The sequence below is a fragment of the Simochromis diagramma genome, unplaced genomic scaffold (genome assembly GCF_900408965.1).
Source record: "Simochromis diagramma unplaced genomic scaffold, fSimDia1.1 OVJJ01000583.1, whole genome shotgun sequence".
Lineage (NCBI taxonomy): Eukaryota > Metazoa > Chordata > Actinopteri > Cichliformes > Cichlidae > Simochromis > Simochromis diagramma.
Genome location: NW_024387285.1, coordinates 1,319,662 through 1,344,698, shown reverse-complemented (window position 1 = coordinate 1,344,698; position 25,037 = coordinate 1,319,662). Strand labels below are relative to the sequence as shown.

At 41.6% G+C, this 25,037-nt stretch overlaps 2 protein-coding genes across 2 annotated transcripts in view; one reads left to right on the top strand and one right to left on the bottom strand.

Annotated features, from left to right (window-relative positions):
• The window catches only part of LOC120716116 (protein unc-13 homolog B), a 32,345-nt gene extending 23,196 nt beyond the window's left edge, over window positions 1–9,149 (top strand). Inside the window, exons 6-16 of the mRNA XM_040003494.1 lie at window positions 590–678; window positions 906–1,043; window positions 3,101–3,224; window positions 3,765–3,809; window positions 4,108–4,179; window positions 4,376–4,523; window positions 4,631–4,687; window positions 5,197–5,280; window positions 5,577–5,736; window positions 5,824–9,022; window positions 9,069–9,149. Coding sequence (XP_039859428.1) covers window positions 590–678; window positions 906–1,043; window positions 3,101–3,224; window positions 3,765–3,809; window positions 4,108–4,179; window positions 4,376–4,523; window positions 4,631–4,687; window positions 5,197–5,280; window positions 5,577–5,736; window positions 5,824–6,106 — 1,200 coding nt within the window. The 3' untranslated portion in view covers window positions 6,107–9,022; window positions 9,069–9,149. The remainder of the gene's footprint in view (window positions 1–589; window positions 679–905; window positions 1,044–3,100; window positions 3,225–3,764; window positions 3,810–4,107; window positions 4,180–4,375; window positions 4,524–4,630; window positions 4,688–5,196; window positions 5,281–5,576; window positions 5,737–5,823; window positions 9,023–9,068) is intronic.
• A 324-nt stretch (window positions 9,150–9,473) lies between these two features.
• Window positions 9,474–25,037, bottom strand: part of LOC120716104 (SEC14-like protein 2) — a 19,744-nt gene continuing 4,180 nt past the window's right edge. Inside the window, exons 2-12 of the mRNA XM_040003483.1 lie at window positions 24,088–24,163; window positions 18,588–18,631; window positions 16,909–16,971; window positions 16,606–16,794; window positions 15,667–15,762; window positions 15,527–15,587; window positions 15,368–15,451; window positions 15,168–15,274; window positions 11,896–12,035; window positions 10,951–11,120; window positions 9,474–10,875 (exon numbers count right to left, since the gene is read on the bottom strand). Coding sequence (XP_039859417.1) covers window positions 10,724–10,875; window positions 10,951–11,120; window positions 11,896–12,035; window positions 15,168–15,274; window positions 15,368–15,451; window positions 15,527–15,587; window positions 15,667–15,762; window positions 16,606–16,794; window positions 16,909–16,971; window positions 18,588–18,631; window positions 24,088–24,163 — 1,182 coding nt within the window. The 3' untranslated portion in view covers window positions 9,474–10,723. The remainder of the gene's footprint in view (window positions 10,876–10,950; window positions 11,121–11,895; window positions 12,036–15,167; window positions 15,275–15,367; window positions 15,452–15,526; window positions 15,588–15,666; window positions 15,763–16,605; window positions 16,795–16,908; window positions 16,972–18,587; window positions 18,632–24,087; window positions 24,164–25,037) is intronic.

The window sequence follows — 25,037 nt, the reverse complement described above, 5'->3', positions numbered from 1 at the left end:
ACACGCTCGCAGTCATCAGTGTCTAACCTACCGTGAAAGAAATGTGGCGTTACACACAGCTCGTCATCTTTTCAGCACGCTTCCTGCAGCAGAGCTCGTGCACGCGTTTTGTATGACTTCTGCCTTTTCGTCTAACTCCACAGTCTGGTTCATACATATTTACTGAGTCCTGGCTCACAGGTTGTAACAATGTCATGGATTGTTGGATTCATTTAAATTTTTCTCATTTCAATCTTATCATTTGTTTATAAATTTATGACTCAATAAATGTAAATGATTTCTGAATGTACTTCTTTATATTTTCTATGCATACATGTAGCATATATGTATATTAAGGTTATTGCGGCTTTAGTGATCCAGCCCGCTCGAGATCAAACTGGGCTCCTTCTAGTTCGTTAAATGAAAACGAGTTTGACAGCCGTGCTGCAGAAGCACAGGATACTCAGCCGCGAAGCTGCATCCGATTCATGCTTGAGGTTTTTGCAGTCTATCGAGCAGACTGTGGAACTGCTAATAAAAGTTTGAAATAACCTGTGAACACCTCCTCTTCCTCTTCCCTTCTGCTCCTGCTCTTTTATGTGTGCTGCAGCTGGATACTGAGGCGGCTGACATCCTGAACGATCTGCAGGTGAAGCTCAGCACCGTCCTGGACAATTTCAGCACCATGTTTGCTAAGAGGTAAAAATGCTCATTTCTTGGTCTCTCAATCAAGCCAACTAAAAGCCCAAGCCAAGCTTATCCTGATTGAGCTGGAACCTAACACACACACACACACACACACACACACACACACACACACACACACACACACACACACACACACACACACACAGTTGAATGACTGAGCATTCACCGCCTTTGCAGAAGTCTTTTTCCTCTAAGTTTGCCTCGGTCTCTGCCTCCAGTTTCCAGACTCGCATTAACGGCTGCATGCGTCAGATGGCTGAGATTCTCTACCAGATGAAAGGCCCCCCCAACCACAGCACCGCTGAGGCAGACGCTGACACCATGCTGAGGCCCCTCATGGAGTTTCTGGATGGGAAGTAAGTAGCTAATGTTGTAGATTATATCAGAGTACACCACCAGAGTGACTGTCCTAACTTGAATGTACTCTTGAAGTTTTAAGTCATTAATTTCATGGATTAAATGAAATGTGTATTTCCATTAACCCAAATGATTTTTTACTTTCTGCGAGTTAAAATCGATCCAGCTTGGCGGTACCGCAGTGCTCATAGGTAGAAACTTCCGAGACATTTTTTTTTACCTTAACATTTTATGGCTGCAAGCTGCTATAACTCATATGTGTGTTTTTTGTCTCATTATTTATTGGTACAGAGTGTGCTGTTTGGAATATCATATGAACAGTACTGCAGTACGGGGGAAACATAGATTCAAAATATGAGTATGCAAAGTGATGAGACAGAGCAAAGGCTCCAGCTGAAGGTTCAAGATAGTGACTGAAGTCACCGGAGACACTTGTGTTGGTGGAGCAGTGTAAACAGATGGCTGATGGAGTCAGGACGACCCAGATGAGGTGGAGATGGAAAGGACGAGCGCTGCACAATAAGCAGCCTTAAACACAGAGACATCTCACAATGAATTTAAAGATCAGGGAGTCACTGGCTTGAAGGGCAGATAGATTACTGGGTAAGACTGGTGACATTTCAATTTTGAATGAGGGGAATTTGAATCGGTTAAAGCTCCAGCAACACTTGTAGTATATAAAACAACTTGATCATCAACCAGCGTACGTTTGTGTCAGGTTGTGGCCTTCATCGAAGTCGTCGTGTGACAAATTACAGACAGCATTTTAAAGTACAAAGGTATGGAGTAACAGGAGGGGCCTGTTGGTAACAAAGGGGCGTGTCCTACAGTGTCTTTAAGCTGAACAGCGTCTGTACCTCACAGTATAAAGAGCCTTAAGGCGACAACTGTTGTGTTTTGGCACTTTTAAATCAAACTGAATTGAAAAATTGAAAAGTACAACTTAATAATACTTAAGACTGGTGTTTAAGTTTTGCCCCACCTGATGTCACACAGATCCACTACAAGAGCTTATTAAAAAGAAGTTGATGTAAAACATGTACACAGTAGAAAAGATAGAAATAGCTGCATTCTTTTAGTGGCCACCAGGGGGCAATACCTGTGGATTTAAGTGGAAGTCTGGGAGAACAGCTGGCTGTGAGGTCTTGTAAACACCTTCCTGATGACTTGAAGGTCTCACTCATATCAGAATAGAACATTATAGTTTAAGAAAGGAGGATTATCCACCGTTTGCTCGTTGGCTTATGACTGAAAACAGATGAGTCGTTAAAAAATGACCATGCACCCCAAATCCCAAAACTCACTACAATATGCTCCAGTCCCTCAGAGACCCTCAACTGGACAAAGTGGTAGAAAATCGATGGAAACAGAAAAGTTAAAATGCTTCTGTGTTCATCCTGAGAGAATTATCATCACTACCTCTGATCAAATGAGCTGAATTCTTTACTCTGTTTCATCTGCTCGCCTGAACTACTGCGGGACTCAGAGCCTTTAGTTGCTCCAGGCCTTGGAGGGCACTTCCACCAGATCTCCAGACCATCAACTTTCTATTTTTAAATCGTGCCTCAAAGTCCATCTGTTTAGAACTGCACAGGTCTCAATATAACATGGTTATTAATGATATACCTTATTATTATTATTATTATTATTATTATTAAATAAAACAGGGAGAGATTTAACAGAAACCCAGCATCATGACATCTTAATATGTTTCATCTTTTTGCGTCACCTGATCAGGCCGTATCTTTGCTTCCATAGCAATCAAATTATTTCGATGAATGAGGCCTCAGCTATGAGACAGAGCGTGCTGTACAATCACAACAAAAAGATTTTTTTTTTAGCAACATTGATATTTGCTTCTTATCTGTTTCACTGGAATATCTGGATTTTTTTATTTTCATTTTGAAAAAGCCAGATGTATCCTTTGTCATCATGTTCGTGTTAGTTTCTCTTCATTAGGTGTGTGTTTATTTGTGTTCGTGTCAGTCTTTTGTGCAGCACACAGGCACAGAGTGACACGGTCCCTCACATTTTTCCGTGTTTGCTTGTAATCCAGTCTCAGTATTTTTGCTGACATCTGTGAGAAGACGGTGCTGAAGAGGATCTTAAAGGATCTGTGGAAGATCGTCCTGAGCAGCCTGGAGAAGACCATCGTGCTGCCTCAGAGCAATGACAGCTTGGTGAGCACATTAACCAGCACAACTGAGTGGCCATCAAAAGTCCAGCTTTTACATACTCATGAGATTACTCTAGGGACAGTAAAGGAAAGGACATTTATGAAAGGACAACCATCTAGGACAGTTTGTCCCAATTTGTATTGATTTCTCTTTTAAAACTTTTTTGGTAATATGTCTGAGACAGAGTTGTTTCTTGCTGGGGGTCAAATCTAACCAAATTTAGAGACAGTTGTATTTATTATGTTTTTCTGTCTTCTCAGCATCATACTAATTTTCCTAAATGTACTAAATTAGTTTACAAAAATAATTTTTTACAGAAAAAAACAGGAAAAAAATAGAAATTACAGCGAGCTTATACATGACCATCTTTAAGTGTGATGCAGTGTGCTGCGGATGCAGCCCTGTGTTGCCATCTAGTGTCCGACATCAGCATTTTTACAAAACGACTGCTGCTGTTAGATTGCTTTAATGTTGCGGTAATAATGAAAAAATGAAGGTTATTAAGATTTCATATATTCCGCCTCTCTGTCTTTCTCTCTGCAGGGAGCTCAGCTCCTCACAGCAGCTAAAGGACTTTCTAACCTCAAGGTAACACACGTAGACTGTCGATAAAGGGCGTAGCTGCCTTTATGTTTCATTGTAAATTCTTATTACAGTTCAATAATAACCCTGCAGTTTGAATCGTAGGTAAAGTCAGTAAACCCGCACAAGTCGCAGTACATTCAAATCCATTTTACCACCTTCACAGCTCATAACTGCAAACTTCCAGACTTTCTATAATAGTTAGCTGTAGTTATTATCCAGCATCAGGACTTAGTGATGTGTGCTGTGTGCTCGTGATCTGGTTTTGTGTATCTGTGATGTATAACTTCTCTGACTTCTGTAGGGAGGAGGTGAAGCCAAAACCCTGACGCCCAAGCAGTGCATAATTATTGATGCAAGCCTCGAGTCAATCAAGGTAGGTGAACACCTACATCTCTTTTACAGCTTCATTTTTCCGTCTCGCTGCCGTATTTGAAGTGCCTGGATGAGTTTAGAGTTTAGAGTTTAGAAGAAAATTGTATTACTCTTCATTACTCTTCAGTATTTTATTGAGATGTTCCTCTAAAGTGAGCATTTCCTCACTTCCACCTTGCCGCTTCCTTTCCTTTCAGCAATATTTCCACGCGGGAGGAAATGGGCTGAAGAAGGCGTTCGTCGAGAAAAGTCCTGAACTGGCATCGCTGCGTTACGCCCTCTCCCTCTACTCCCAGAGCACCGATGCTCTCATCAAGACCTTTGTCACCACACAGCACTCCCAAGGTGATCGCACACACACAAAGTTCACTCGCTGCACGCACAGTGTGGATGATTTTTGTCTTCTCTGTGGTTCAAACCTTAAACTTTTCTCCTCCTCCCTGTCCTCTCAGTGCATGATGGGATGGGCATCAGAATCACCGCCAATGAGAAGATCAGACCTGATAGGGGTAAGTCTTTGATACAAGAAGAACTCGCTAAACTCCGAGTAAAATAGACGCCAGGAGGTGGAGTGCTCCTCAGCATGAATCAACACAGAAACAGAACCAACACCTTCACACTCGTGTAGAGCTGGAGCCCCTCGCAGCTCACAGTTAATATTAAAGAGGAAAATAATGAGAAAAGTTTGGAGAATTTTGGAAATGTTGCTATCACAGCGATGAGCTTTAATGAAAGGTCCTTTTGCACCCTTGAAACAAAGCGCATGCCTCCTCTCCTCCTCCCTGTATTTGACTGGACTTTGGCGATTCGCTGTTGTTGGTGGTGTAACATTTCTGCCACCCAACTCTCCATTATCAGCTTGTGTGGAGATTAAATTAACAAGCTTGCCCAAAGCAGAAATAAAGAAATGAAAATGGGTCACTGAAGCCGCCATAAGAAGTGAATTACACAGTGAGTGAAGTTTAAAGATGTGTTTAATCGCGTTAGTGTGTGATACCGCTCCGGCTGTGTCGTGCAGGTTCGGGGGTAGATAAGCCGATCGGAGAGGCCTTGCTGCAGATCGACATGCTGCTCGGCAAAGAGCGCAAGGTCAACGTCAAAGGTGAGACGCACGCATACAGATGTGTTTAAATCACAACAACAGACCTCGTCTCCACACGGAGCAGATCTGTTCAAACATTTGAATTTAAACTTATAGCGAGGAGCAAATTTTGACCAAATCAAGTAAACTTGGGGTGAACTCGAAATGCTTTCTTATATCTTCAATAGTTTCTTATCATTTTTTCACTCTTGTGTTTGTAGATCTACATGCGTGCATGCAGTAGCATCACCCCCACTGCTTTGTGTTTGTCTCTCTTGTCCTTTATCTGCTCACCCTCTCTCTCATCTCCCCTCCAGTCATCGCGGTGAACGACATGAAGTGGCAGACGTCTGGGATGTTTCGGCCTTTCGTCGACGTCTCCATGGTCGGTCCATTCCTGGCTGACAAGAAGCGCAAGTTCACCACAAAATCCAAGAACAACAGCTGGACGGCTAAATTCAACGAGACTTTCCAGTTGTGAGTTGGAAATCTGAAGCGCCAGCAAGTAAGATTGTTGAGTGGGTTGAGATACCGCAGATGGTTAATTGTTTCCTCTGCTCGCAGCGTCCTGGGTAAAGAATCCCCGGACTGCTACGAGCTGCAGGTGACGGTGAAGGATTACTGCTTTGGACGGGCGGACCGGGTGGTCGGCGTGGCCGTCGTTCAGCTGCGCGACGTGGCCGACCGCAAGAGCTGCGTGTGCTGGTGTCCTCTCGGGCCACGCGTTCACACCGACGAGACGGGCATGACGGTGATGCGTATCCTGTCCCAGCGTCCTGCTGACGAGGTGGCCAAAGAGTTTGTCAAGCTGAAATCGGAAACTCGCCCCGCGGAGGAAGGCAGATGAGCCGAAACGGGCTTTACTGAAAGCGAGGTTTAGAAGCGCGGCTTTGTCTGTGAGCAGCGTTTCACCTTCATCCTTAACTAACGGAGACCCTTCTGACTGATGACGTACGAGTTTATCATAGTTGGAATAAGAAAAATGGATTTGTTAAAAAGGGCAAATTTTGAGGAAGAGATCGTCTCTCAAAATGTAAAAAAAAGACTTTTCCAGTTTGCGATACCAGTCCTGTCAATGGATTTTATATCAGACGATGACTTTAGAGAGAATCACCGATCCAACCAACCCTACGAGAAAGCTCTCAGCAACGACAGAGACAAAACAAAACTCTAAACAGGAAGAAACTTCTGAAAACGTTCTCAGGAACGGCAGCTGTGATCGTTTCAGGTGAAGGGAAGCTCAGCATAGCATCTATCCAGTTAACTCTGCTTTTTTTTTTGTGGTGTCATTTCATAATTTAATATTTTAGTGAGTTAATCTGGATAAAATCATTCTGACTTTCAAAAACCACCGAGATACTTGACCGCGCGACACATTTTAAAACTAGACCTGATCAGTAACCTCTGAAGTTTAGCAGCAGGGCGACAGCTCAAACACTCCCCTTTCACTCATGCGTCTATAAACGACCTCCCTCTGTTTTTTCATGACTCCAGGGGCCCCTGCTGACCCTCAGTGAGGCCGACGCCACTGTAGGCCTAAGTCTTTGCTCACCCTCCATAAACTTTGTCTAAATGTGTTTCAGGGTGTAGTCCTTGCTGGTGAATTGACTGTCTGTTGACTGTGAGTATCACTGAGATTACACGAGCCCATATTCTTCTATAATGTTTGAGCCTTTGAGGCCTTTAAACTCTTTACAGACACCGTGTGTGACTCTGGAACAACCTCTGGATCCAAAACCTAATGTCATGAAAACACACTACAGTGAACAAATGCTTTATTTGATTTGTTGCAGAAAGCCGAAACATTTAAGACTGATACACAGTTTAGTCGTAGACGGAGTTGTAACTGTAACGCACATATGTTAATTAACACAACTTAAGAAAGGACTAGTCATCACACAGTAGTCAGGCTATGCATTATCCACAGAGTGAGCGTCACACATTTGCAGCCAAATTTAACAGTGTGAAATATTGTGATACAGCGTCAGATCCTGATGATTTGCAGGTAATTAAACAGGAAATGCCTCAGACGTGTTTTTCCCTTTGATGTTAGCTTCAGACTGATCTATAGAACCTGCAGGGGCACTAATACGGGCTGTGGTTTGATTTTGTAGCAAGTTTTTATGGATTGCGTTGCCTTAAAATAAGCAGATGAGTTAGCTAACGAAGCTAGCCTGCTTTAAGAGACTTGAAATATGACAACACTGACTTGTAAATTAAAAAAAGTAAAGATGTTATTCAGAAGCAAAAACTCTGACTGACTGCTGGGCCGTTGGGTGTTTGAGGTTTTGATTTAATGCTAATTTGTGATGGTGACAAAATGCTGTGAATGGAAACAACAGCTGAAAAACCCTTTTAAGTGTTACGTAGCGTGAACACGAATATAGGACCAAACATGATCATTCCATTTCGTTTACTTTAACAGTTTTTACAAACTAGGACAGATGCAATCAGCCGCCGCAGCCTCGCCGCGCGTGCACCGTCACATATTTGACCGCTCTCGTGTTTCCCAACACGAGGTGGCATTTTGCATTAACGTAAAACTTTGAAGGAAAATACAGGCAGAGCAAACAGGCCGGTTTGAACGGACTGACTGTAAGTGGCGGTTTTTCCACCCTCTAGTCTGTTTATGTGCCAAGGACCTCCGTGTTCAGCGAGCCTCATTCAGCTTTCTCTCATGTTTCGAGTTGTATTTGACAGATGTGGCCTTTGCAGACATCCCACTTTTTACTTTTCCAAACTGGCTGCACGAAAGCAACTATAGAAGTGAGCCACATCTGTAGTTACACCCGAACTCTTGCACTCTGTTTCACTGTAAGTTTGTAAGAAATGAAACCAATGCCTACATCCAGAGCATGTATTTATTGTAAACAGTCAGCTAGAATTGTGATTTCCTTTCCCCCATGTATGTACTGTGAAATATGAAGACTGTATGTAAAGTACTTATCATTATTCTAATGTGACATATGTTGAATATACTTGTAACATTATTTTGTACATAAAATATTTATGAATCAGCCTCGTGTCTTTGGTCACAGAGCTCGCTGTTCCCGCTCAGCACGGCAGCTCCGGTCAGTGATTCCTGCCTTACCTGAGCGCCACACTCGGTTGCACACCTGCTCTCCAGGTTTAATCTTTCCGTCTTTGCAAACACACACCTTCAGTCTTCATCACGGTAACTGGTTTAGCTATAAAAATTAACAGAAAAAAACCAGTTTAAACTAAAGAGCACAAACCACAAGGCCCCGGGTACTGTGGGTGTTCTGGGGAAGCGGTGCTTGGGATGTTTTGCGTGGATTGTGCAGGCTCTATTATTCTGGGTACTCAGAGACTGTTAAGTGCACTGGTGATTTTAAATGGTTGTGTGCTGGATAAGTACTTAAAGGTGTATTGCATAAAGTGCTGCATGAATGGGCAGTAAGACTACAAAAGCGCTGTATACATGCAGGTCGATTCTGTTTTTGTCTGATTTGTAGCTCATCTTTATGATGCATTAATACTGTAATCCTGCTCAGCTGGTCGTTGATGAACATACAGTCAGGGAGAGCTGCTCATTTAAGTCTGAATGACTGTTTTTTATAATTTGGAAGAAATAAATAATGTCGAGAAAATAACTGACTATTCCCCAGACGTCACAGCACAGAGTTTACTACACGTTCGAACGACCACAGCGTGAATCATCAGGTGAGTAATACTGCTGTGGCGTTTGATTCTAATTTCCAGGTGTTTCACAGATACTTTATGTTGATGCTTTTTTCTGGTTGTTTTAAAGGTAATCCACAGGTGACAGGAAAAAAACATGAGCCCAGAACTGAATGACTGACATCTACATTCACTTCCTTTTTGGATGCCTTCCTTATTTTATGTTACATTTTTAGTAAAAAAATAAATTAATTAATTAAAAAGTAGTTTATTTTTCTTAATTTGTGGAGACTTAAAGAAAGAAGCTGAGGCTGTAGCTCAGGTGGTAGAGCAGGTCATCTACTGATCGGAAGGTTGGTGGTTCGATTCCCCTAGTCTGCGTGCCAAATATCCTTGGACAAGATATTAACCCCAAATTGCTCTCCGATGCATCCATCGGAGTATGAAAGTGTGTGAATGTTACTTAGAAAGCACTTTGAACAATGTGCTTGTGCGAATGGGTGAATGCACAAGTTTTGTAAAGCGCTATGAGTGTTCAGAAGAGAAGAAAAGAACGAGATAAGATAAGTAGATAAGAACGAGTCCATTTACAATTTACCATAGTGTCACATTCTGAGTTATTACAACACTGCCTGTATCTAAACTCTGTCCAGTTTGGTTTTTACATTTGTTTTGCATCAGTACAGTTTTGGTCTTTAAATCTGTGAAGCAACAATGTTGGAACGTACCATGAAAGCTTCAAATCAAACAAAACAAATATTACAATTATTCCATTTTTATTTCTGCACAGCTGTGTTAGTACAGCTTTGAGTCAGACTAACACGATTCACTCACTGGAATAGCAGGAATAATATATACTGTATATTTTACCAAACAAGAGGACTTATTATATTCATTTCTGCCTTCATATTTTTAGTCTTGGACTTAAAACTTAAATATTAAATTATATAATAAATTACATTAATGCAATTCTTTGAAAAACATATTCAGATGAAAGCGTTTGTTTGTTTTTTTTGTGAATGCAAGTTGATTGTTAACACAGTCATGTGAAAAAGAAAGCAATGATCTCAAGCGCAGCAGCAAATCTCCAACAGAATGCTGAAAAAGAAAAGACTCGTGGTGCTGCAATGGTCCGGTCAATATCCAGACCTCAACCTGACTGAGATGCTGTTACGGGGCCTCAGGAGAGCTGTGCATAAACCAATACCTGCAAATGTCAACGAGCTGAAGTAATGCCGGTGCTGAAGGTGGTTCTATGAGCTACTGAATGACGCGATTCTTAGTTTTCACTGCAGAGTCCTGTGAAATGTTCTTTTTGACATGACAGTGTATGTTCAGGGAAAGCGTGATCACTAGAGGCACAGCTGATAAATGATGAATCAAAAAAAGGACAAATAGCACAAAAAAATAGTGCATTTTGCAATAAATTCAAATATTTAGAGTTTTACTTTAATTTTACTGCATCTACTCAGAAAATGTCTATAGAAAATACTTCCTTGCACATGGACAAAGTTTGATACTAATTGAACATTACTGGTTTCAGCTGTTTGTTTACACCGTATCACGCTGTGGTATAACCAGCTCATTTATTTGGCGCCTGTTTGAAACACCAGTGCTGAGGAAAGATAAAATGGGCTGAAAATCTGGGATCCGTGACGTCTGAGAGGAGAGTGGGTGGAGTTTCTAAATAGATGCCACATGAATACGAGTCACCCAGCGCTGAGATATAACACTATTAATCCACACGACATGTTCAAATCAAGTATGTCAGGCTGTGCTTTCTGAGCGGCTAAACATCGCTGATCTGATGACGTCATCTTTGTTATAACTGACTGTCGCGCTCCACTTCCACGTGGTCGCCAGACTTCCCGTTGTTCTGCGCGGGCTGTAAATGATCAGGAAGCAGGACCTCAACACTGTAGCTGATGCGTTTGGCCTGGAAGATGCTGTAGGTGTTGTCGAATCTCAGCACATCTGTGGAGGACAGAATGGAGTATTTAGACAGTTGGGTTTAACATCACAGAAGCACTCGAACACAAAGCCACTCACAGACTCCGGGACGCTCACAGGTCAGTGAGCCGTCCTCGGGTACTAAGTGGGCGTTGTATCGCTGACTGGGCACGATTTCCTCCATCTCAGCCGCCTTCTTCCATTCACCCTTTTTGGCCTTTTGAAAGACCCCAAATCCGATGTCTCCACCGTCACTGGCAAACTGCCACCTAACAGGATGTAAAAATGCTTTGAATTAGCAAAGCCTTTATTTTGAAAGCTAGACTGTGCTCTACAGTGGTACGGACGTTAGCCGTGGTTTCTCACAACCAAGATGGTGATGGCAGAAACGCTTGTCTCGAGGCTACACAATGGGACTTTAGAAACCAGTGAATGATGTCACTATGGTCTCACTACAGCTGGGAGAGGACGAACTACGACGAGGCACATTCTGCCCGAGCAATAAGTGGCAGCTCAGGTTGACTGGGACCCTACTCGCTTGATTTTACGTTGTCAGCATGACTGTCACATGTTCAAAATAGCAAACCTAACTTTGTTCTGTTTCTTCTTTTGTCACGATTCTGTGCTTAAAGTTTAAAGATGTAGCTGATTTAATCTTCCTTTTTTTCCAGCTGTAGCTTGAACAGAGACCCTTTTGGTTTGTCGTTTGATTTCTTGTGATATAAGTGAACGGAATAAGATCGTTTTAAAGATATGGATTGATCTATTTCTCCACGCTCCAAAAATGGATGGCATGCGTCAACCTTTAATCGCACAATGAATGAAGTGAGTGACTTCACAACAAGCTGGCGTGATGAGCCATAATCATATCAGAGCTCTGCGGCTTTGAGTCACGCTGTCTCTGTAATGATTCTTTTTAAGACCTCTTAGCTACGGCTCATCGACTCCACTCTGAGAAATTTACAGACACTATTCTTTCTACATGACTGTCTCCTTTTGACAGGACCTTTAATCATAGACTCTGTATGACTTTTTATCACTGACCTGAGAACGCAGCCGGGGAACAAGATCTCAAAGTCCACTTGCTCTGAAGAAACTCGGCTGATGGTCACAGACTGCTCGTAATCCACCTTCACATGGTCCCGCACGTAGTAGGAGGGAGGAACTGGTCCAACATGGTTTATCTGCAGCAGAGAGTAAAAAAAAACAGGCGTCAAATACTCACACAGACAATGAGTGAGAGGTTTGAGAGCAGAAAAGTGAAGGAAAGAAGAAAAGGCTTCACTTACTGTGCCATTATACAGCTATGAAAGCCTGTAAAATGTCTAGTTGTGCGCAAAACTGGTAAAAATGTTATAAAGGAGCAAAGTGTTCTCTCTTTTCGGTTTTTCTTTTTATTCACATAAAGTCAAACCAATGATGTTCAGCGATTTCCCATAACAGTGCAATACAGGATGCAACCAGCAGAGGGCAGTGACTTCCTGGTGAGACCTGAGCTGCCTGTATTGTTGAATTAATGTCCATCGGTCCAGCAGGTGACGAGCAGGTTAACAGCAGGAACAGACAGACAGAGCTCCCAACTGCAGGTCGAGGTTGAGAAAACCTGTCACGGTTTCACAAAGTGTCCCGTAAAGTTTTCAGCTGCTTTTGGATGTCAGCTTTATTGTGGAGGAAGTCAAACTATTGTGTAACCACTTCTCTAAAAATCTTGCAGATATGAATGAACCTTTAAGTGATTTTATTTTATGACTGCCACAGAAAAACGAACAGGTACAGAAAAGAAAGGCAGAGGCAAAGAATGAAAAGAAAACTAACAGCAAGTGAGAAGAACATCAGTCTGATTCATTTACACAGTTCATACAGAAGGAGGAAGAGTGACGGGGGAAAAACCCTGTGAGGTGCATAAGGCGCTATGTATGTTTCATTTTGTTTAAAGTAGGTTTTTAAAATGAAGTAAATTCCTCAGATTTGTGTCCCCGACCACTCGGCTCCTGTTGGAAACAGAAAGTTGCATTTATCGATTTTCTCTTATCTCCTTTTACACTCGTGTTGTTCCAGAGAGTTTTATTAGTAAAGCACTTAATAATCTTGTTATTTTAAAAGCTATATAAAAATGATGGTTATCAAAGCTGTTTCAAAGCCACTAACTGTTTAACAGTACCTGAAAATAACGAGGCGTCATATCCAGAAACAAATCAGCACAAACTCTTAAACCTTTCTGGTTAAACACTCGTTCTGCAACACAACTACACTGGGCAGCACAAGTTCACACGTGGACCAAAATCAAAATAACACAATAGAAAATCAATGACACACAGCTAGCTAAAGGACAACTAGTTAAACACACAAGGTTAAAAAAAAGAAGCAAAACATTTGAGGCTGAGCGTCTGTTCCCTTCAACGAAGTCAAAATGAATTTCTCTCGTTCTGTTCCTCATCTGTTCTCGGCCCAATTTTTTATCTACAGAAACAGTGACAAACACGGGTCAGTTGTGTCATCTGGAGCTGCGTCTACGGCTGCAGGACTACCAAAGCTGCTGTTTTCTGCAGGGTGAGGCCACTACTCACTTCACAGAACATCTGACATCTACTCAGCAGGGGGGGAGGTTTAGCTGATTATTTTTATTTGCAGGTCTGCAAACATATTATTGGTCATTCATTTTAGTGCAACACACAGGCCATTTGTATTGTATCAAGAAAGATCTGCTGAACAGTTTTTTGTGTGTGTGTGTAGCTGTATTGATTTATCCTGCAGCAGGCAGCCAGTCTGGAATAGCCCGTTCATCGTCAGTGACCTGGTTCATCCATGTGTAACAGGATCCCTCACACACAGAGCCAGCAGAACATTTTATGATTCAGTGTTAGTAGCCCGGTGGTAATTTGTTTGGCTGTAGCAGGAGGTTATGTAAAACATAGGCAAATGTAAACCCCCAACATATTAGCATGATATCAAAGCACAGGGGAAGCTGCTAAAACTGTAGGAGCACACGATGCAGATCAGTGAAGGGAAACTACAAGACGGGACTCACAAGTTTCAGTCGATAGACATTAAAACGGTAAAGTGGTGACTATTTCTGCGTCTACGGGAGGGCTGATTGGCTGTAGTTGGAGTCAGACGCTATCCAATCACAGCAGTTTTGAAAATGAAAGTTGTCACATTGCTTTGTTAATTTGAAAGCTTAATAAAAAATAACTCATTAATCTTACAAGTTTCTGTTATTAATTGGGATTAATCGCCATTACTTGATCAATAGCCTGACTGTAATTACACTTTTCAACTTTATATTTAAGCTTGTAACAGATATTTATGCAACATAATGAAGTAAATGCAGAATAAACACAAAAAATGTTAAATGCTTAAATTCAAAGAGAATTTGAGTAGTTTTCTTTTAGCTTTTTTTAAAAACCTACATACTAATTGGTGAGTATACACTAATATATAACATATATATATATATATATATATATATATATATATATATATATATATATATATTTTAGTGCTCTCAAACAATTAAAATTTTAATCAGACTCATCACAGCGTTACTGTGGATTAATTTTGATTAATCACGATTAAATATAGTTCGTTTTTATTCTACATTAATCGCATTTCATTTTGCATGAGCAAACAGACTCGAGAAAAAAGGGAAAATATACGAACATGTTTACTGAACATCTTGAACATTCACGTTAACAAAAATCTCTGTAAACATGGATCCACTCTCTCGGTCACTTTGTGAGGCACTTCAAGTCCTTGAAACGAGGAACCAAAGCTATGTAAAGCTTCTTTTCACCTGATTTGTGACCTCAGTGATGAGGTCCTGAGGAGTTTATAAACTTAGTTTCAAGTGTTGTGTCATCCAAATTAATGTGGATATTATATTATGGCCACAGTTAGAGTAAAACAGCTTTATAAGCAGAGAATGTTTAGGGTGTGGCTGCATAGTGACTGACAAGTCTGCCTTCAAAACCCAAGACTTCAAGACAGATCGTCCAATGAGTGATCTCAAGGTGGCTACATCCATCTTTTATATACAGTCTTTATGAACGTGGGCAAAACAACTACAATAGAATAACAGTCGATAATTTACCCGGCAACCAAAGAAAACATCTTCATACTACTACAGCGACCGAGGCTGCTCTTTTAGAGATGTTGAGATTATATGCAGCAGATATATTAATGTCTTATGAGCGAGTCCAAAGCACTGATTGTAAATCTGTGATGGATATTTGTCGCCTCCAACTTTTCAGCCATTTTTTATCCAAAAACAAACAAAAACGAGCTAAAACAAGTCAGGATGCTGCAGCCTGACTCACCTTGTTGCGACAGCGAGGGTCTCCGTCAGGATCCGTCAGTTTACCCCCGTATATCGCCGGCAGCTCCTCAGCATCGATGTGGTTCAATAGCACCTCCTGCCAGTTGGCTGTGAAAGCGGCGAAACCGTAACACTAAATTTCACTCTTTCGGGTGACACCCTGTAAACAGGAAGTAGTGACATGCAGCGTTTTTGTCTCACCTCCCAGGATGCAGATCTTTTGTCGCGTGGCCTCACTCAGAAAGTGCTTGACGAGGTTGTAGGCCACAGGAAAGATTTTAGGGGCTGCGACAGAAAAAGCAGAAATCTGTCAATCGGACGTTCAGCTAAATTTGTCATTTTAAAAAAGTATGACATCACCTTTGATAACAAACAGTTTCTTCAGCCCTTCTGGATAGTTGTCTTCAAACATCTGGAGGATCTGGTGCAACAGAGAAACATCAGCACCAACAGATCTTCTGCTCTTTCTGCTTTTACACTGCGTGCATACAAGTCTATACCTCTCCATATGTTTCTATAGCTGGTTTCCATAAGTGCTTCAGGCCCAGACCTTCAACATCGTAGATCATTGTGATCGACTCCACGTTTTTCCCCAGCTGGAAGGAAACGGTGACACAAAGACAGTAAAAGCCTATAAAACATGCTTTGAATCATTTTTAAAAAGTGGCAGAGATGCATGTTTACTGCAGAGTTAACAGTCAAGTTGCTACAAACAGCCACAGTGTGATTAAATAATGTTAGAACATTAAATCATTCAAGTTCAGTGAAATCCAAACAAGACAAGCAGAGTAAAATAAAATGTAAATATTAGGACGCGATTATTTAGTATTTATAAAATTAACGAATTCATGAAGATTAAAGATTTTGAGCTAATTTTCAATAACTGTGATCTTAAACAGTTGTTGAACTTTAAAACAGCTGCATTAACTTTGATCCTTATTCAAATAAATTAAAGATGCAGTGCTGGAGGCCAAAGGGTCACCAGGTGGGGAGTTATCCCAGGAATATGGCAAACGTGCACAGTATCCAGGCTGGTTGATTTTCAAAATAAAAGCCCAACCAGGACAGATCCTGTTTCTGAAACACTCCTGGTTGTTCTGAAGCCGTGCAAACGATGAAACGATACCGTGCTATCGAAGATGAGGTGGGTTTGCGCGATTAGACCCAAACTAGCAAGTGTTTATTGATAAAGATTCCCAGCTTCCGAGGGTACCCGCTGGTCCCTGTCAGCCTGCAGCACCACGGGCCTGTGGGTGCGGACGACTGGTCCGGGTGAAGAGCAACACTGTTAAGAACTAAAAGTTGAATCCTAACGATCTTGTTTTTTAACTGGTGAAAGACAAAATCAGATTTTGCACCACCTGAATGCAGTTTTGCTGCAGCTGAGCTTTGAGTGTTTTAATCTGAGGTGTGAACAGGAACGCTGCGTCTGCTCTTACTCTCTCCGACTGGAGGTTACACTCCTTCTGAAGCATCTCGCAGTCTCTGATCTTGGACTTGATGAAGTCTTGCTTGGAGGCAGACAGAAAGAGGCCCTTAGGATCTACGGGTCCGATGACATCGTACCAGATGGGGCTGCCCTCGCGGTCATAACCGCACATGCCTCCTGACAGATATTTCTCAATTACCTGCAAGAAAACCCCCATGTTGATATCAAACAATAATAGCGAAGAAGCCGTGTCATTTTCTAAAAGTACAATGAAGCTACATCACATGTACATAAAACCTTTTTAGGGGGTTACCTCTGGTGGACGCCACTCAGTGATTATTGTGTCTACTTTCATCTGTCTCCTGAACTCCAAATGCTGGAAGAAAAGATGGACGCATGTTAGCTTCTGTTGTTATTGTTGTGCTATCTGTGCTTCTGTTGTCCTCATCTCTTATTGATTCCTGTATGTTTACTCTTGTTTTGCTCACTTTCCATCCTCCTTGTGAGTCTTTCTGTGTGAGTACGGTCTTGGCCACACTTTTCGTTAACTTCCTGTTTTATTTGGTGCAATTCTCTGTCACTTGCTACATTTTTTACTTCCTTCTTTTGTTCTTTTCCACACTCTGAGTGTCTGATTTATTTCAGCTCTTCGCCTGAACCTTTCCCTCCATGTGTGTACTCAGTCTGTGTCTATGCCCTCAGTTGTTGTGTCTCCTCCTGTTGTGCTTCTTGTTTGATTTTATGAGGCCATCATTGTGCAGTTTCCTGTTGTTTTTATTTGAGATAGTAACTGGGGATTGTTAGCCTCTGGTTTCCCGTTCACTTCTTATTGGAGTTTGTTCGTAACTTCTTTTTTCAAGATTAGAGGTCATCACTTCAAAAATTATTAATTTTTTTCATTTGTTATTTAGTAGTTCTCACCATTAAATATCAGCAGGGCTGCAGTTGAAACAAACAACTGTGTTACCCACATTAATAATCTGTCTCAATGACAGAGCTGAAACACTGAGAACTTTCTTTTTTATGTACACAGCAGGGGTGAGGAACTCCAGGCCTCGAGGGCCGGTGTCCTGCAGGTTTGGATGTGTCCTTGATCCAACACAGCTGATTTAAATGGTTAAACGACCTCCTCAACAAGTCCTGAAGTTCTCCAGAGGCCTGTATATGAACTAGTCATGTGATTGACACAGGGTGAGATCTAAAACCTGCAGGACACTGGTCTGCATACAGCATAAGAACCTGGGATTGTATTCAGATGCCAACTTGGAGTGAAACGTGAAGGTGGCAAACAACAGAGGAAATCTGCCTTCAGCGAAAACATGAACGCGAACCGGATCCTACCTGCAGCATTCAGGTTTGAAAATACGGGACATTTTCTCAGAGGTGTCTGATGTCATCAGGGGCTAAAGTGTTGGTTGACATTTATTTTCTCATTTCCTATCCTCCCTTCAGACTTTGCATAAAGTACGTGTGCATTTTTTGTTGAAGATGACAACTAGCAATGGAAGCAACACGTGAATGATTAGGAGTCGCTTCAATCCCTGGTTGAATCATGCATGAACTGTGTTTCATAGAAGGCAACAATGATACAAACACGACAAATACAGAAACAGCAAATAATCGCAAACGCAGCTTCACATATTCTGCCCCTAGTGGACAACAGCAAATTTAGTCACTGTAAATCTTATCCCATCAATGGAAATGCTTCTTTAATCCTTTTTATCTACATCTTATCTCTTTGGTGGCAGTGATGACTCAGTTTATCCACAGCGTAAAATTACCACACTGCTCCTCTCTAATCTGGAGCCACTCCCACACTAATGAGCATTGTGTGCTGCAGCTAAGCGCATGAATGTCGTTCGCTACATGGGAACGCATTATGGTCGTACTTTGGCTCGCGGTTCAGCAGTGCAATGCATTTCTAGAAGAGTGTTACACGTGGAAGCCCTTTAAAAGTCCAGGCCTACAAAACTGAAAGTCCATGTTTATTACCTTTCGCAGCATTGCCTCAGACTTCTGGATATTGAAGTTCCTGGCTGAAAAGGAGAAATAAAAAGCAATGATCAATGCTGAAAATCCATCTTCTATTCCACATTGTAGAGAGATGAAGCTTGAATGGGATTATACAACAGGTGCAAATTAAAATGATGAAATAAGAGAGCGCAGAAAAGAGACAAGAAACATAATTTTGCTGCGATTCTTAAAATTTAGATAGTGAAATTTAATATTTTAAACAAATGTTTAATGCTGAATTATACAATGTAGGATATGTTACATAAAACTAAAACCACTGCGCAAACACATGGTGCTGTAATTAAAGGGGCAGCTGGTGATGCAGAAAGGCTTTCATTTATATAAGCTTCCTCTGGAATTTTCTCTCATATTATTCCTAAATCTGCTTATCAACAGGAATCTAACGGAAATATTAGCAGGAATAATGGCAGTACAGTGCTCATGTTGGAACTATGTCATTCCAACTTTGGAAAAATAACATAAAAATAAATCATGTAAAGGTGTCGGACACAACGATCCGAGAAGCCAGGAGTTATTAAAATGTTGCCGCTGATGTTTTTGAATGATGGTGGCGCCATTATGCAGAAATATAAACCAGTCTCTTAAATGATCAAACTTTGGTCGGCGTGCAGCTCTTCTCCGTAACGCAGTCGGCATTAAGACCACGGTGTGAGTACGAGTGATGCAGGGCAGAGTGCACACACAGGCTAATGCTCCTTTTAAGGTGATTAGCTCTGCAGCTGACAGTCCGGTGGAAAGACACGACAGTGCTGTGAACCGAGACATCTTACTCAACCACTAGATTACACTGCAGCTAATGCTTCCTCCTGGCACACTAACAGCAACCTCGAGGACACTCAAGCACAAAGCAGGGCCAGGATTAAGACCTGGCCACCTCTTACTCTGGGTCAGTAACGACATGCATGTCACCTTAATGGTCTGAAGTAACGGTTTCAACCTTTTTAATTTTAGATGACAGTTATTCTTTCAAACGCCACTTGGTCTATATGATATTAGAGGCCAGAATGTCCAAATTTACAGCATTGAAAACACAAAAATAAGACAAATGAGACAAAAATCAAAACAGCTTTGGCTTCTATGGGTAGTTGTCCACTTCATCAACCATCCACCCCACCATGCTTTGACACTGTTTGACACTTCACCCGCTGCCAGTGTCCGGCAGCCTCGCCTCTGTCAGTGCGCCCCAGGGTGGCTGTAGCTACAATGTAGCTGCCATCACCAGTGTGTGGATGTGTGTGTGGATGGGTGGATGACTGGATGTAGTGTAAAGCGCTTTGGGGTCCTTAGGGACTAAGTAAAGTGTTATACAAATACAGGCCATTTACTGTTTCTGCAGATATCCGTGTCTTTGTGTGCATCAGTGCTGTTTATGACTGCTGCTTGCTAATGAACCTCGCCACGCTCTCTGGCTTCCTGTTTTCCATTTGCTATTTTATGTTGTTGATTGCTTTTCCCCGGGTTTCTTTCTTGGGTGCTTTCGCTCCCTGTCTGTCGTCCTGATCCTCTGCAGCCGTCTCCCACCTGTGCTCTGTTCCCACCTGTGCTCTGTTCCCACCTGTGCTCTGTTCCCACCTGTGCTCTGTTCCCACCTGTGTCTCGCTGCTTTCTACCTGACTGAAGTCACCTGGAGGTGTCTGTGTGGCAAAAGTGCTTCAGCGCTTCCCTTATGACCCCCTTTAGCAGAGGCTTCACAGGAGCGTCCTTTACCTTTACCACCATTAACCAAAGCTAATGATTAACGTGGCTGACAAGTGGCACACCTGTAAATGCTGGTTAATAGTATTTTTCACTCCAGGCCATAACTTGCCGTTGTGTTCTGAGCCTTCAATGAAAGGCTGGTAAAACCACAGATGTAATCACAGCGTACAGCTGATGAAATCTGCTTCTTACATAAAGAAAGTGGATTTATACACACAAACACTCTTTACATAAAGATTAGAATTATCCAATTACATTTAAGTTATACAATCACTTAATTCTAATGCCAGCTTTTAGAAACTTTCATTAATTTACTGCATTTGATAAGAAGTAATAAGGCGTAGTACTGGATCCTCTCTCCAACAGGAAGAATGAATAACATGATTAACCTCCTAGGACCTGGCGTCCACATATGTGGACATCACCTTTTGCGTTATTTAGACCAAAATACTCAATTTTGCTCTACAAGGGTCTGATATCCACTTATGAGGACGTTATACTGCTACTGTTCTATCGAAATTTTAAATCAATATCCTCATATGTGGCTCTCATTTTTCTTAGAAACAAAAATAAGGTTTAAAAAAAAAAATCTGGTAATTCTTTGTTTTTACATTCATCAGGACCCAATCAGCCCAAATATCAAAGAGAAATTAAAAATGCAAGTCGTGGAAGAGTTCGGGTCTTAGGAGGTTAATCAGCTCTGTGCATCATGGATCTCTTTTCCTTATAAAATTCCTTATGAGCTCATGATGCTCTCCCTCATAAAAATATTAAGGAAAAGACCCACGAGGTCATTTTGGAGTATTCGACTGCAGCTAGTCTGTCAGGACTTCTGTTTAAGCTGCCTGGTGATCTCTGCGCTGGATTCCTATTTTGTGGCTACTTCTGGGGATTCTGCTTGTAGCAGTAAAGGCTCCTTTTTATGTTTCACATTTGGGCTCTATCCATGCACCTTCACTTCACAGCTCCAGACATTTTCAGCGTCGACTTTAGGTGTAATAAAAGTTTACGATGTGCCTCATTACAGGTACAAAGCCTCCGTGTGCAGCTCATTGTCGCATAACTCTGATAGTCTCGCTGCTATCACTGGTGCATGCTCGCTAAAAAAAAAAAACAATGCAGGGAGATCAAACTCCAAAATTAAGCGATAATGTATTTGTGCACCTTACAGGGACTCTTACTGTTTACTGTTCTAAAGAAAGAACAGCGTGCTAATATCAAAGGAAAACAAAATGTCATCATATGAACATGTTCCCACAAACGTGATTAACACTGTGGTCGTCAGAAGAGGAAGTCTCTGTACAAAATGTTGGCGCTTGTGGTTAATAAACGCTGACTCAGCAGACTCTGTTTGATGATCACAGGCTGAAGTGGTAACATTTTCTCTGCCATTTAACTCTCCTGCTGATCCTTGCTGCACTCACAGCACACAGACATCCCTGACTGGCTTTAATGGAAGTGATCGGGCTTTTCACATTTCTTCTCATTCCCACAGTATATGTTCTTTTCTCGTTTATTTACCAGGAAACCGAGATGGAAGGTTGGTGGTTCAATCCCTGGCTCCCCCAGTCTGCACAGAATTTGATATTTTAATGGTGATCATGCGTCCTCACCATTTGCTTCACACCAATAAACCACACCACTGTTTCTCATCTGACACGCCTCTAAAAGCTCCCGTCAGATGGACTCTACAACATCTCCACCAACAACACCTCTGATGTTTAACGTTCAAATTGTGGCTTGTTATCTAAAATTCTTTGAGTGGTGTACAAGCACAACATAAATGGCACTCCAGGCTCACGTAAATCTGGACAGATTATCGCAGACTTGCAGTCAAACAGTGACGACCATCAATTACTACTAGAATTCTCTTTCAATCACTCATCCAGTTAATTTCAGTTCTTTCTTTCTTTAAAAGCTACTCTAAATTATGTTTAGTGAACACTGAAAATAACCGGTCCTTTATTTTAAGCTAGCCATACGTTTAGTTAATTAAACTTGTTATTCATAATTTTAGGAAGCTATTGCAACTTTTTATCCAGTGCACTTTACCTACCAAGTGTAAAAATCCATGGTTTAATCTGAGGAGAAGACATAAATCCTTTTAAGGTTGCATCAGGAAGGGCATCCCACCTGCTGCGGTGAATTTGGCGAATAAGGCGGCAGATGAAAAGAGCTTTTATCCTCTACGTTTAGCTAAGACTATGCATTTCCATATTCTTAGCCAACAGCTTGAACTGCCAGCCACACTTTAATCAATATTTCCTAACTGTGTCATCCTCATTACCTTATATTTTGTTAGGAAAATGGGAAACAGGTGCAGCATGTGTACATACAGATGGAAATATATGTAAGGTAAATATCGAGTTTTTACATTTCCAATGATCCATGATCTTGAAAGTCAATATGGTTCAACCAGGCGCCATCTTTGAGTGCTTATTCATCACTTTTAGGCAACTTTTCAGTTCAGATTTGTTCAGGTTACATGCAGGTTTTTTCAGATTGGTTACAGATACAGAACTAATCTGTTCATGTATCCCGTGGCTACTGCACAAATACCTCCTGGGGTACTTTTGCCTCTTGGGAATCACTAAGCTGCACTGTTCCTACAGTGTGACGCTAAGCGTGACATAACTCGTATCATTTAGAGCATGCACTGTCCAAACAGACCTTCATTGTCGATGTTTGGAGCTGTGACGCTCAGCTTTCTGAGAAGCAAATCAGGCATTTCACAGCATTTGCGCTCATTTAGTAAGGCCGACTTAAGGAGAACAGCACGCCCTAACCGCCAGCCTAAATGCTCATTATGAGACACTTCTTCATTGTTATCAAAATCCAGGGAACTGAAACCTAGAAGAGCAGCAGACAGCCGTAGTGCACCTTTAATGCGATTAGCCGTGGATTAGCCTGATACATGGAGTGCTAGGCTTCTGCTTTAGGACTTAACCAGAACAAGGCCTGCTTTAATCGCTGCGCTTCCTCCAGGGTCCAAAACTACCACCTATTCAGACTCTGGATATCAGTTACACAAAGAAGACCTCCAATTTTTGTATTTATCTCTTATTTATTTGTCACCTTTTGGCAAAAGAACTTCTCCTCTCGACAGCAACTTTAGCAATCGTGATCTGATGGCACCGTTTTGCCAAACACATTTGCTTTGCAAAAAGAAGCTCTAAACTCTCTATAGGCTCCTCTTGTTAGTCTGCATCGTGTTATTTTATTGTATTTATTCACATTTGTATATTTTACAGTGTCAGAGCTGACAGGCAGGGAGGGACAGATTAGTGTGTGTGTGTGTGTGTGTGTGTGTGTGTGTGTGTGTGTGTGTGTGTGTGTGTGTGTGTGTGTGTGTGTGTGACAAAATGTACTTGATAACGGAGGGTTCAAGCCACAACAACGCCCTGCGTGAACCAGACGCAGACAGAAGGGTGGGGCCTACGGGGGCATTAAAAAGGGGTACAAGAAGACCCGCCTCCCCCTCTCTCAACGGTATAAGAGGTGTCGTGCTGAGTGCACATGTTGGTTTATGTGAGCAGAGTCATGAAAACACGTTGCTTCATGTCTTTTCATGCAATAAGCCACCACGTTATTTCACTCGTCTTACTCCACAAGTGAAATAATGTGACCAGATTTTTTTCCCAGTTTGCATTACAGGAGAAAATAACTTTAGCGTGTAGGATGTGGAATTATGGGAAAACTTCTGCTTTTTGCCATTTTCAGTTTGGGAGAAGTGACAGATGCAAAGTGGTAGTAAACTCACCTCTGAGCCAACGTAAGAGGAAGTGGTCATGCTGTGCAGGAAGTTGAGGAAGAATATCTTGTACCCGTACTCGAAACTGCAATCGGACACGGGAGAAAAGAAGAGGCATGTGACTTCAGAGGAAACGTTTCACTAAATGTCTCCAGCTGTGAGCCTGGGAGTGAAAACCGGCCTTAAGAGGTTTTTCTTCACAGTGGTGTGTGTCACCGAATCTTGTGACTTAATGACTGTTTTCCATTACAGCTGATGCCTGTAAACATGTTTGCAGACCTCGAGGCAGGCTCACGTGACATTTTAGGCTCTAAAGTGACATGCTGTTGGCTATAAAGTAAAACAAATACATATAGATAAGGACGAGTATGGAATCATTTCCCCTTGCAACACATGCAGGTTGATTCCTTTCTACAGACTGTGACTTACAAGAGTCACTGGCACAAATAAATGTGAATGCAAGCTTTGCAAAATTGCTGTATCATGATTTATATTCACTCAATGTATCAACTCATTGTATCACATTGATAACAGCTCTCCCACTTATCTGTTATCAATGCAAACAGATAAGGCACAAGTTTATTTTGAAATAAGCAGATTTTACTGATAAAACATGCAAAAAAAATCAAGTCAAATAATAAGTTTGGGGCCCATAAAAGAGGCCATATAAACTCAAATCAACCCCGTGTCGGTGCAGGAGGTTAATTCTTGGGGGTGTGGCTGCAGGTTTTGCAATCATAGAAAAGTATTTGTTGAGAAAAGAAACAGATGGAGGATGGATTTGTCAGATTTTCTTCCTAAAACAAAGAAGAAATATTTGTATCGCTGGTTTTGTCAGTTTAATGTAAAACAAAGGGCAGAAATAAACGGCAAATATTAAAAGTTCAGTTGCTGCAAAATGCAGGATGGTCAGGTTTTCCATTGGGATGGTGGAGTTTGTTCCCATACAGCCACTAAAG